Below are 12,536 nucleotides of genomic sequence, written 5' to 3'. Positions count from 1 at the left end.
TTGCTGCTTTATCTCGGGGCTGTAAACACTGATCCCTCCCATGATCACAATGTGTTTGGTACTTGCTGCAGCCTGGGATCACCACCTGTGTCCCTTCTCCTTGGAGTACAACCTGGGGCACAAATCATCACCAGGTGGCTCTTGTTGTCTCCCTCAGGTCCCTTTCTGGAATGGGTGCAATGAGGATGAGCACTGTGTCCCTGATCTTGTCCTGGATGCCAAAAGTGATGTGCCCAGTGCCATGTGAGTAGGTCACTCAGAGCGTCCTCCCAACCACTATCACAAACTAGGGAGGGTTTGAAACCCAGCCCCAACCCATGCTCCATAGATTTTGGCATGGTCCTTCATCCAACACCACCAAGAGGTGCTCCTCAGCCCCCCTGCTCACAGTGGGTCTCTGAGCCTCTGCCTGCTCCCTGCCTAGAACACACCAGTGTTTTTCAGGGAATCCACAAAACAACTAATATTTCATGCCATAGCGATGATGTCCAGGGAGACAAATCAGTAAATAACAGGAGGGTGGGGGAATAAATGCAAGGCTGGCATTGCCCACTTGGCGACTACAGGCTTGACTCACACAGCAGAAATAATTGTATGCTACATCTCATTGCCTAAAGAGCTTTTAAAGGTTATCCAGGAGCACGGGAGCCTGAACCTCCATCAACAGCAGTGGGCCCTGGACCAAGCTGATGGCCCGTGCTGCTACCTGGGGATTACTTGTATCCCATAATTCAGCATTTATTTCTCTGTCTCCTGTAAAGCTCTTGGTCTTGAGGCTGTGACCCGGGGCTCGACCAAGATGGGGTCTGGGACCCCCAGGGCTGCGTTGCGGGAGCTGGAAGTGAGCTGTAGGGTAGGGATTATGTATGGATCTTATGGGCTAGAGTCCTACACATACCCATGGGCAGATGCTGTGGTCTACCGGGGCGTCAGACCTCTAATTTTGTTCCTCCTGAAGCCTGTGGAGCTTTCCCAACAGCATTGGTGGGAACTGGATTGTGCCCTGAAAGAGCAGCTGATACAGAGGTGATTTCTGCTGAGAAATGTGCCATTTTTCTGCCACTTTTGAGGTGATTTGTTGGAATAGAGCTATTCCTTTCAACTGGCACCCTGGTTGCCCTGCCGTTAGAGGCAGAAGGTGGTTCTGGATGTGGCACCATCCTACATTTTCCTTTCCTTTCTTATTTTTCATAAAGAAAACAAATGAACACCCATCAAGTCTGCAAAAGCAGATGCTGCTGCCATTGCAGAGTCTGCTGGTAAACTTGCCGGCAGTGAGATCTTACCCAGGCTGAAACTAAAACCTTTGCTAACAGGATGGGATCTGGCTTTTCCTTACATCCCAGCTGTAGTAAAAGCTCCTAACTGGGTTTGAGCAAGCTTGGTACCATTAGCTCACAAGCAAAATGATGGCTCACAGGAGGAATTTGTGACTCCTCTTTCCATAGCAGCGCAGCGCAACGGAGGGCGAGCAGGGATTTCCATGCACTACCCTGTGCACCGTGCACGTAAAACTCCTGGGCTGGGTCTTGGTGCAGTGCTGCAGGCGGCGCTTGCCTGCACCGCTCCCTCCTCTTTGCAGGGACTACTGCCGGCGGGGTCTGCGGAGGGCAGTGCCCGACTGCTCCGCCTTCACCCTCTCCTTCGACGCCTCCGTCTTTGTCATCGAGAGCAGCAGGAGGAGGGTGGCCGTGGAGGCGGTGCTGGAGAACCGAGGCGAGAACGCTTACAGCACGGTCCTCAACATCTCCTTCTCCAGAAACCTCCAGTTCGCCAGCTTGATCCCCAAGGTGAGGCTGCCGGGGCAGATCCAGGGCTTCCCAAAGGCACTGCTAATCCTGGCTGGATGAGAAAGCTGTGTCCTAAACCAGAGCCCAAAAATGTCTCCATCCCTCATAAATCAGACATGTTTATGGGCTCAGTTTCTAAGCACTTTACAGCCCTTTCAGCTCTTTATTTTGGAAGTATAAAAATGTTTGAATTTTAAGAGCCTCTAAGAAGGTCAAATGCAGATGAAATTGTTTCCCTCTTTATTTTTCTACTCCAATAGTTTAAAAATACTTGTTTCACATTGCCAAGTTTCCGTCAGGGATGAATTTTTGCAGCTGAGATACAACTCCTGGAAGTCAGGGCTGATAACGGGAACACTGCCGCAGCTCAGCATCCAGCCAGGTGATGCTACTTCCTACAGCTGTCCCCTGGATGAGGCTGTCGTGCCCCTTCCACTCCCACCCTCCCCAATATTTCCCCCCTACCACTCGCTCAGTCTCAGTATGGCTTCTCCCTTTTCCCAGTGAGGTTTGGGAAATATGCTGATGCTGCTGAGCCCTCCCTCACCCCCCCACTGACTTCATACCCGCCCGCAGATCCCATGTCCTGCATTTGTTTTTCTATAAGCCATGCCAAGGGAAAATTGTGGGGCATGTTGCCCACAAAATTTTAAAAAATGTGTTTTCTGAGAGATTACGCCAAATTAAGTGAAGGGGTAAAACCCTAAGGTGCTAGGTAGCAAGAACGCACCACGCAGCAATGGCTGCAGGAAATTTTTGTAGCTGGTTATAGAAGCATCACTGCTGAGGGGGTCCTAGCTGTTGCTTCTTATAAATAAGCAAATTGCCAGCCGGAGGGGATGGATGTTTGTGTCAGAGGCTTTACAGAGACCCAAATAAAAAGCAACCGTGGCCCCAGAAAGTCCATAATCTGAGCAGATGAGTGGGAGAAAGCTCCGGGCTGTTGCTGATGGCTGTCAGGGCATTTTTGCTTGCCACTGGTGCTGAGATGTCTCAGCTCCTGGGTAGGATTTGTCTGACGGCAGCAGCTTGAACCGAGACATTTGTGGGGTCTAACACAGGGCCAAAAATCAGAATAGCTCATCGTCTCATGGTGGGGATGGATACATACATAGCCTGCATACAACCAGGCTACAACCTCTTGTAGGGTTGCTACAGCTTGGCAGTGGAGGAGGCGGAGCAGGGTTTGTGTCCCATCCCACCCCAGCCTGTGCTTGGACATCACTCCTGTGATGGGCAGGAGCTTCCCCAGCCTGGCTGGTGAGCTGGAAAGTCTTCAAGCAGCAGGAACACATTTGTTGAGACAAGGAGATTAATAGTGCTGCTGTGCAGAATAATAGCTCATGTTATCTCTTGATGTTTCCCTGTGACTCCTCATCACAGGAAAATATCCTTCTTCCCAATTATAGTGCCAAGAGTAGTCAGGTTCATTCATTCACTGCTTTAGTTAGAATTCTAAAGAGGATTTAAATCAGAAAGCTGGAAGATGCTTGCTAGAAATGCCCCTTTTCGGGAATGACCCTAGAAACTCAGCTGCGTGGGAAGGATTCCCAGCCTGCAGCAAGAGGGGTGGGTTGGTGTTTTTTTCCAAGAGTTAAAGCCTGTTTTGAGCCCCACGGGTGTGTTTGCTGCTTTCACAAAGAGCCGGGTCACAGGGCTCGTGCCCAGTGTCATGGATACTTCACGTCCCACTTTAGGATGACACGGACATCAACATCGACTGCATGACTGAAGACAAGCACCCCAACAAGAGAGTGTGCAACGTGAGCTACCCGTTCTTCCGAGCCAAGGCCAAGGTAAAGCGGTTCCCTCCTGCCCAAGTGAGGCTTCACCCACGGGGCAGGAGCCCTCTGCCCGCAGCATGGCCAGGGGGCTGCATCCATCGGTCTCCAGGCTGGGTGGGTTGGAAGGGATTTTTAAAGATAAACATTTCTTCCCTTTCTCTGTCCACTGCTGTTGTTTGAAACGTGTGTTAGGGGAGTCAGGATGGGTAGGATGCTGCCTTGATGCTAGGAGAGCACCAAAATCAAACCCAGCTCCTCCGAGTCAAAGAATTTGATTCCAGTCCTTTGGAGCAATTTACTGTTGGCTTCAAACCACTGATAGGAACTCCCTCAAGCTCCTTCCTCAGAGGATGAGGTGCATTTCCCTATCTGAGAGGTTTTCCTTGCTGTGAACACCCAGGGTCCCTCCAGATCCTCCTCTGAGCCTGCCCAAGCCCCCTTGAGTTGGCAGCATTCTCTGAACTGCAGTTCACAGCACTTGGGGTAAGCCCAGGTCCAGCGAGCATCATTTTTTATGTGCCATCAAACCCTTTGCAAATGTTACACACAGCATTAAGGTGGGGAAGACAAAGCGAGGAGATGCTGCTCTCTGCGGTCACTGGGGCTCCGTGTGAGATCCCACCTGCCTGTCCTGCACCCATGTGGGAAAAGGGGCTGGTACAAGTGGCATCTAAAGATAAAATCTTTCCAACCCCTGTATCTGTCTGAAGCCTTTCCTTGTCAGAAGCTTGATAATGATGGATGAGCTCCAAGCACCTCGCTAGGCTTTAAAGCTCCCAAAAAAAGCCCTCTCGGATGCCTGTGGCTGTACAAAGAGCGCAGCAGCCCGACTCCCCATGACCTACGGGGGCTGAGAATGCATCTGCGTGGCATCAGGTAGTCCAGGTCCTGCCAAAACAAAGACAAGCTGGAAATGGAAATTTGGCCCAAGAGCAGCAGGAGTTTTAATATTATACTCAGCTGTGCAGTCCCAGACAGTTTGAGGTCATTGCCACAGCTCCTGCAGATGTGACATTTATCACATTTTATTGTTGTTGGCCTCTCTCCGGCTGCCTTCCCCTGCCAGCCGACCCCGTGCTGCAGAGGGGAGCGGGTGGCCTCTCGCTGCAGGTCCCCTGGGGGGGTTCTCTTCCAAAGGGGGGCTGCTGGCTTCTCCAATCTCGGAGCAAAAAAAATGCAGCGTGCAGGGCTGAGGGAGAGCAAATCCTGCAAATCCCCCTGAGGGAGAGCAAATCCTGCAAATCCCCAGTGCGGCCTCTTCTCTCCCTGAAAAGCCGAGGCTCTGCCCAAAGCCCGGCAGCATCTCCCAGCGGGATAAGGGGGGTGCTCTCACCTGCACAGCCCCCACACTGGCTCCTGGCTGGCACTTGGGGTTGGGTGGGTTTTTTTCCCCCCTAACATTTTCTCCAACCTGTTTCCAACCACCGCAGGTAGCTTTTCGCCTGGATTTTGAATTCAGCAAGTCAATTTTCCTTCCAAGCATGGAGATCTACTTGATCGCCAACAGGTTACTGGTTGCTTTCTCCCTTGCATGTGTTTGTCAGGTCAGCGGGATGCTGCCTGCTTGCGCTGCTTTCCTTCTTCCATAGCCAGAGGTGATGCTGGAGGCTTTGCTCAGGGAACAACCACAGGGAAACCTGATTGCCATGGGTTATTACAGAGTGTGTGGCCCTGTAGTCACAGACCAAGCTAGTCTTAATTATCTGTATATTTAAATCCATCATTTTTCTGTATATTGGAGGCTGTGCAGTCTCCGGCAGGCTCTGCGCTGAGCAGGGAGGGTCTCCAGCCACTGCTGCTTTCTCACCCACCTTCACAGCTGCAAATACCCCCCGCAAAAATATCTCCTAACAGCTTTGCAAAATTCTCCTCGCTCACTTGCCCTGCTCAGGTAAAATTTCCTGACAGCCAAGTGAATTCTCATTAGGCTTTATTTATTATTATTATTTCCATCAACTATCAGGGCAGACAAGGATTCGCTCTGCTGGGGCTACTGCACTGCTTTAAGGCTGCTGGGCATGAAACCTCTCCAAATTATCTACTTTTACGGCCTCGGGCTAAGAAAAGTTACAGAATAAAATTGCTTCTCTTTACACTTGGGCCAAAAGCAAAAGTTCAGCCCTTCCCCACCTGCTTCCTACAACACCCCCCCTCAATAAAACCCAGAGGGGAGCCAGCTCCTGCCTCATCCCCCGCTTGCCCCACTGCTATTTCAGTGACAGCGAGGAGAAGGAGAGCACCAAGGAGGACAACTTTGCCCACCTGAATTTTCAGCTGAAGTACGAAGCTGACCTGCTCTTCACCAGGTGCGTGTTTTGGAAGGGGATGCAGCTCATGGCAGAGACACAGCTTGCAGGGTAAAGCACTGCCAGCCCCATGGGAGCTGCATTCAAACAGAGCCCAGTGCAAACTGGCCTTAAATTTGGGGAATTTGTTTAGAAAAGGGACTGAAGGAGCCATAAAATCAGGGGCATATGGCTCAGTGGGTCCTTATAAAAATCAACAGCAAGGAGCAATGAGGTGTTGTGCTTTCATAATCTTTAAATGCACAAGTGTTATTAAATAGGTGTGAGGGCAATTATTTTTTTTTAAGGGGAAAAAGTACTTACTGTAGGTAAAAATGCTCATAATGTGTTAGTAGCCAGTGCCTGGGCCGGCAGCCATCCCACTAAAAATCCTCTCACCAGAAGCTCACTGAGGGATGTGTGTGGAAGGGTTTGGGCAGCAACAGTAACAAAAGCCGAGAGCATCCTCGGTCCAAGGAGAGCAGGGAGCTAAGGTGCAGGTGACAATTTATTAAGCTGACTATAAGAAAAAATGCGAATCCCAGAAGCACATTCCCCAGCAACGCTGGCTGTAATTCTTAGCAGATTTTTGAGACCTTCCGTCATTTTATTTATTTTTTTACACTAGAGGCAGTGGGGCACTGAAGATAAAACCACTTTAAAGCTCACAATTTACGGGGAGCAAGGGGATTCTGAATTTAACAAATACTAGAATCACCCTTAAGGGAGAAGGGAGAACTTGGAGAAAAAGTAATTTTTAAAAAAAATTCAAATTTGGGCACCTTGGGGGGAAAAAAGGGGGAAATTATTTCAAAGAGTTTTGGGGGGTTTGGGCCATGTGCCCTGTGTCATGGGACCAGCAAGAACGCATCCCATCGCACGGGCTCCCATGGGCACCCACCGAAGCTCCTGGCTCCTTCCCCTCCTCTCCAGCTGCAAAACAGAGACATGATTTACCTCCTCTGATTTACACAGGACACTCAAACCTCCAGCCAGGGTCTTGGATGTCTCTGTTATATTAAAAAGGCAAGAAAAATTCTACAAAGAAAGGGAAAATACTGCAGAAGCAGAACAGCAGGAAAATCCCCCACCTTCTTTTTGCACAAGGTGGAGGCAGGCAATGGTTTCCACCCAAAACAGGGACAGACAGCCCACAAGAGTCCTCTCCTTGGGGAATTCTGCCTGTGGAGGGGCTGGGGCTGCCCAGCTGGGGCAGCTGGGCACAGGCTGCTTCATGCTCTGTTTGCTCTGAAACCAAATCGTGACTTGTCGTCCTCTTGTCATGACAGAGCGTCGAGCTTGGACTACTATGAAATCAGGTCGAACAGCTCCCTGGAGAGATACGACAGCATTGGCCCCCCTTTTCATTGCACCTTCAAGGTAAGGAGGGGGTTTCAAACCTGCTGAGGGATGCCCCAAGTGCCACCTTTGAGGTGGGATGTGCCATGGTCACCCTGCTCATCCCCATCCCATAGGATGCCAGCACCCCCGGCACATCCCTGTCCTCTGCCCCCACAGCTGCAGAACCTGGGCTTCTTCCCTGTGGAGGGGGTGACCATCAAGCTCACCATCCCCGTGGCCACTCGGACAGGCAACCGCCTCCTGCTCCTGACTGAATTCGTGGTGGACCAGGTAGGAGGGGGTTTCATCCCAATTAAGCACATATGGGTCCCTTCTGCACTAGGGATGGGGCTGGAGACACCCCAGGGCAGGTCACCCCATCCTTCTGCACCCCCCCACCCCCCCTGCTCACACCTGCACGGACAGCCTTGGCTTATCCCCAGGCTTCTCCCTTTTGCATTTGCTTGACTGGAAACACGGAAAATGGTAGCAGCCAAAGGGTTTGGTCCAAATACTTCTCCCAGCTAGACCTCTCTCCAGTGCACCATGAACTCTCAAGGATCTTGAAAGCATTAGCTGTGCCTGGGGTGAACTGCAGGTTTAAGCAACCATAAAAGTGGTGAGAGGGCTGGCAGCAGACCCCAGGGCATCCCGAGCCCCCCGCTGCCCCTGCAGCTGGGCAGGACGCACGTGCTGGCGATGGAAAGAGCCCGGCACAGGAGGTGGTGTGTTTACGGATGGTTTTGGCTTCAGTGGAAGCGTTTTGTATTACAGCTCTGACAAAGTCCCCGTGTCACCTGTGACACCCCAGCACGTGGCTGGCACCCTGCACCAGGCTCTCTGCCAGGCTGATTTTTGCTAGGAAGAGGCACAATTAATTAAAGTAGGATGCTGGGCTCCTTCTGGGCTGGGACCTCCTCCAGCCCTGCGATGCAGCGGTAGCAGCAGCATCCCACAGTAACCCCAGCTCAGTCCCTAGACTCACCAAAGCCTGGGGGGGTGCCAGGGTCCCCCTGCTTCCACCAGGATGAGTGCTGTGGACAGGGCAGGATGGGGGGACGGGGCCGCCGTGGTTCCTGTCCCCATGCTCAGAGCCCATCGACCTTTCCCACAGGAGAACACGACCTGCAACATCTGGGGAAACACCACTGACTACCAGAGGACGCCCACTGCGGAGGACCTCTCCCGCACCACCCTCCTGGTACGCACCTCCGTGGGCCTGATCCTGGCCCCAGGCAGCTGCCAGACCAGGGAGAAAGCCCTCGGGACGGGGATGCCCCGTGGCCACGGGGGAAAGCTGGGGCATGGCCCCTCTGATGGGATGTGGCTCTCGCTCCCCTCGGTGTGTGCCGGAGGAGAAGCCCAGAGGGTTTTTATCCCCTTTTCAGCAGCGATGGTCCCACACCACAAACTTCTCCCCTTGCAGAACCACAGCAACTCCGACATCATTTCCATCGACTGCAATGTGAAATTAGCCCCCAACGAGGAGATGAACTTGCACTTGCGTGGCAATCTGTGGATGAAGTCTCTGAAAGCAGTAAGTCCTTCCAAAGTAGACATGCAGCTTTTGAAGCAAAATTCCCCAAAGGAGCCCTCACGCCACAAAAATGTGTTATGTTTTGTTTTGTTTTTCCTCTCCTGCAATTGCCTTTCCTCCCAGGAAGCCCGGACAGCTGTGGGGTGATTTTTGTTTTCAAAGCCAACTTATTTTATTGGTGTGTGCACCCAACATCCCACACAGCACCGCATCGTGAGGAATTTAATCCCAAGCAGTCCTTTTTGCTGCAATTTAGCCACACTCCTGACTTGTTCTGCATTGTCCTCCCCCACAGCTGCAGCGTCTGCGCCACGAATGCAAATCTGAAGCGGGAGGGAGTAAACCCAGGGTGGGGGCACCCAGCCAGGGTGCAGGGTCTTCTTTCATGTCTGATGCTCACGTCCAGCATCTCTTCATGCAGCTGAAGTTCAAGTCACTGAAGCTCACCATGAACGCTGCTCTCCAGCGACGCTTCGGGAGCCCCTTCATCTTCCGTGAGGAGGACCCCAGTCGTCAGGTGAGCCTCCAGGCATGACTGTCCCACAAGGACCTGGGCAGCTTTGAGGATGCTGGAAAACCCTGCGGCCAGCAGAAGGGCTGGAGCGACCCACAGCAGGCACCCAGCTCTGCAGAGCCCGGAGCACCTTGGTGCAGCTGTGGCCAGAGCCAAGCAGCTCCGGTCCCGGCAGCACTGGATTCAGCAGGGATAAACCTGAGCCAAAGCACTTGTGCGTGGTGGTGGGGGGGGGCATCATCTCCCAGCAGCTCCAGCATCCTCCCAAAGGAGGGGATGCTCAGCATCCCCACCATCATGCCATCCTGCCCCCAGCCTCTCCATTCCTGCCTGCCCAGCTCTCACATCCAGCAGCAGCAGCGTATTTTGATGTTCTTTCCTTGCAGATAACATTTGAAATCTCCAAGCCGGAGGAGTCGCAGATCCCCATCTGGATCATCCTGGGAAGCACCTTAGGAGGTCTCCTGCTCCTGGCCCTGCTCGTCCTCGCACTCTGGAAGGTGAGCGGCCCTTAAGCTGCACGTGTTGGGGGCTTGGTGGAGACCCCCATGTGTGGAGGGACCCCCTGGCCCCACAGTTCGGCATCCACAGCCCCACTAGCCCCTCAGCATCGCAAAAAGCTCCTCCAACCTCTTTCTGCTTCCTTATTATTTATATTCAGGGTCTAAACCTCCTGGCAATATCCCATTAAAAAGACAGACGCTTCCCAGCAATCAGCTGAAGTAATGGTGGGGTTTTCTTGTGTTTCTCTTTAATCCTTACAGCTTGGATTTTTTAAAAGCGGGAGCCGCAGGCGAGCGGCGGAGCGGGAGCGGAGTGCCCAGGGGCTGGAGTGATGCTGCCGGGGCCGCCGGCTTCCCCACCCCGTGCCCCCTCCCAGCCCCTCACCAGTTACGGAGCAGAGGTTCACCTCGATGCCAAGGGATTTGGGTGCTGAACTTGGGTTTGCATCGAGATGAGTATACCCCTTTGTGTGAAATCACCTAAACAGGTCCAAAAGCCAAAAAACCAAAAAACCAAAAGAAAACCACCCAACACCTACTCATGGCCCTGTGCCACAGCGAGAGGAGCTTCACACTGGGTTTGCAACGAGGTGGCACTGGTGTGGGGACCGAGCCCTATAACTTGGGGCAAACCATGGGGCTGCAAAAAAAGAAAAAAATCTTTAAAAAGTAATATCCTTAAAAAAATGAGGACTGCTCGTTCCTATGGCTGGGCTGTAGCAAACCCCCAGGCTTTGCTGGCCACGGCTCTCAAACTGCATTCATTCATTAACCGGAGCAATTGGGTGGAGATTTTAATTTGCCTTCTTCTTAATGCACTGAATACAAACGATAGCAAATTAAAGCACCTTAATGCAAATCTCCAGTGTCTGGCTGTACATACTTATTCTAAAAATATGTACCTGTTTAAGCAAAGGAGAAAAAAAAAATTCGAAAAATTTAGAAAAAAAAAATATCAAAACCCAGTTTGGAGTGTTTTCTACAAACTGAGCAGTTTCAAAGAGCTTGTGTCCAACAAGGGTCCGCACGTGTATTATAATTGTACATACTCGGTGTCACACGAAACCGGATGATCGGTGCTGTTTGACAAAAATCTTTCTTTTTGCATAACAGAATTATTTATGCTAATATTAATTTTATGGATGAAAAGAAAGCATATGTCTGCTGGATGTGTAATGAAGTTTGTTAAATACTGTCCTAGTATTTTTTAAGGATTAAAAATACAGTATTTTAAAAATTAAGAGCCTCTACTCCCCTTCCATGGCTCGGTGGGGGGCGCAGGAGGCAGCAGATGAGGACAGGGCTCAAACTTTTTCCTCCACTTATTTACTGTGGGATGCAAGGTTTTTGCAGCCTGTTTTTAAAGGGATGATGGCAGGGGGGATGAGCGGCTCGGCATGCAGCCTTTGGGAGCCTGGAGGGAGGCGTGCTGCAGAATCAGTCCCATGCATTGTAGAAAAAGGGGGGCTGGGGGGGGGAAATCTGATTTTTCATTGCTGGCATCCTCACCTTGAAAGGGAACTGCTCATGTCAGAGTTTCTGGCTGATTCAGGTTTCAGCTACCCCAGGGGGCCCGGCTGGGGTGCAGGGCTACCCTGGAGAGCCAAAATCCCAGCGCATGTACCAGGGTGGGTGCGTGGAGCTCCCCGAGTCCAGGGCAATCCCACCACCACCAGCACTCCCCATGGCCTCAGAGACCACATTTCACAGATTTATTTTTTTCTCTTGCTTCATGCTCAACCAATTTTCCTGAGCGCTGCTGAAAGCACATAGGCAGGCTGCAGGAGGACTACTGATGGCATCTTTCCAACCTTTTATTGCTAGGAAAAAAATAACTAACTGCTTTCCAAGGCTTTACCCAAAAGCATCTCAGCCCTGGGTGCTATGAAGAGGGTGACTGCTTGTGTCCCCCCACCCGAGCCCCCACACGCTCCCTCCCCAGGCTTTAATAACCCACAGCACTGGTTGCAAGGAAAGTACCTGAAGGTCAGTAAGAGCTGGGCAGGATCCTCTGGCGGGGCATCCCCAGGGACGTGGGTGGCGATGGATGATCTCCCGCTGCCGTCCAGCTCCAGAGCCACGTATAAGTGCATACACGTATATGTGTGTGTATATATTTTTAATGTAGACTATCTATATATGTCTCTGTGTGTATATATCCCTCAGCTTCGGGAAGCCAGGCTCACAGGCAAGATGGTGCACCAGCTTGGGGGGGTGTATGTGTGTTTGCATCTGTTTGTGCGTGAATGTGTATCTACATATACACGTATGTATATATACGTGTGGTATATGTATCTAAGTGTGTGTGTGTGTGTTAGAGAGCGCCTCCAGCTTTGAGAAGCTTGGTCATGGGGCACCGTGCACCAGCTAGAACCTCTGTGCATGTGTGTGTATATACATATATGTATGTGTGTGTATATAAAAAAGTGCCTGTATATACATATAGGCATATATATACACGTGTGCATGTGTATGTGTGTACATATATACAAATACATATTCTATACTGTCCATGTACACACACCTCCCACCCAGCAGCCTCCCAGAGCAGTGGCTGCTGCCCACTGGTACGTGCTGCTGTCCCCTGCCAAGGCATGGGGCTGTCCCTCTGCCGCAGACGGACAGCTGGCGAGCGACAGCCTCTCTGCCCTCGCAGGAGGGAAAGCTGCACTTCCATCGCCATTCAGCCAAAACACTCCAGGAACACAATCCCAGTTTCTCTCTGCAGCGCAGGGAGGACACCCGCCCTGTGGGACGCAAGCCACAGGCTGCTCCGTACCTA

The 12,536-nt window shown here is 51.7% G+C and overlaps 1 protein-coding gene across 2 annotated transcripts in view; it reads left to right on the top strand.

Annotated features, from left to right (window-relative positions):
• ITGA11 (integrin subunit alpha 11) overlaps positions 1-12,536 on the top strand; it is a 53,207-nt gene that overhangs the window by 37,983 nt on the left and 2,688 nt on the right. Inside the window, exons 19-30 of one of the 2 annotated variants that reach the window (XM_056345963.1) lie at positions 158-243; positions 1,583-1,790; positions 3,488-3,586; positions 5,005-5,081; positions 5,791-5,880; positions 7,149-7,239; positions 7,378-7,491; positions 8,315-8,401; positions 8,627-8,737; positions 9,159-9,254; positions 9,638-9,751; positions 10,016-10,995. In XM_056345963.1, the coding sequence (XP_056201938.1) occupies positions 158-243; positions 1,583-1,790; positions 3,488-3,586; positions 5,005-5,081; positions 5,791-5,880; positions 7,149-7,239; positions 7,378-7,491; positions 8,315-8,401; positions 8,627-8,737; positions 9,159-9,254; positions 9,638-9,751; positions 10,016-10,087 (1,245 nt within the window). In that variant the 3' untranslated portion in view covers positions 10,088-10,995. Of the gene's footprint in view, positions 1-157; positions 244-1,582; positions 1,791-3,487; positions 3,587-5,004; positions 5,082-5,790; positions 5,881-7,148; positions 7,240-7,377; positions 7,492-8,314; positions 8,402-8,626; positions 8,738-9,158; positions 9,255-9,637; positions 9,752-10,015; positions 10,996-12,536 lie in introns of those variants that run through there. The other variant, XM_056345964.1, reaches the window with a different exon arrangement.

This window comes from Falco biarmicus, chromosome 7 (assembly GCF_023638135.1).
Source record: "Falco biarmicus isolate bFalBia1 chromosome 7, bFalBia1.pri, whole genome shotgun sequence".
NCBI classification, from domain to species: domain Eukaryota; kingdom Metazoa; phylum Chordata; class Aves; order Falconiformes; family Falconidae; genus Falco; species Falco biarmicus.
The sequence above is the reverse complement of the archived record's forward strand: the minus strand, read 5'-3'. Positions and strand labels throughout refer to the sequence as shown.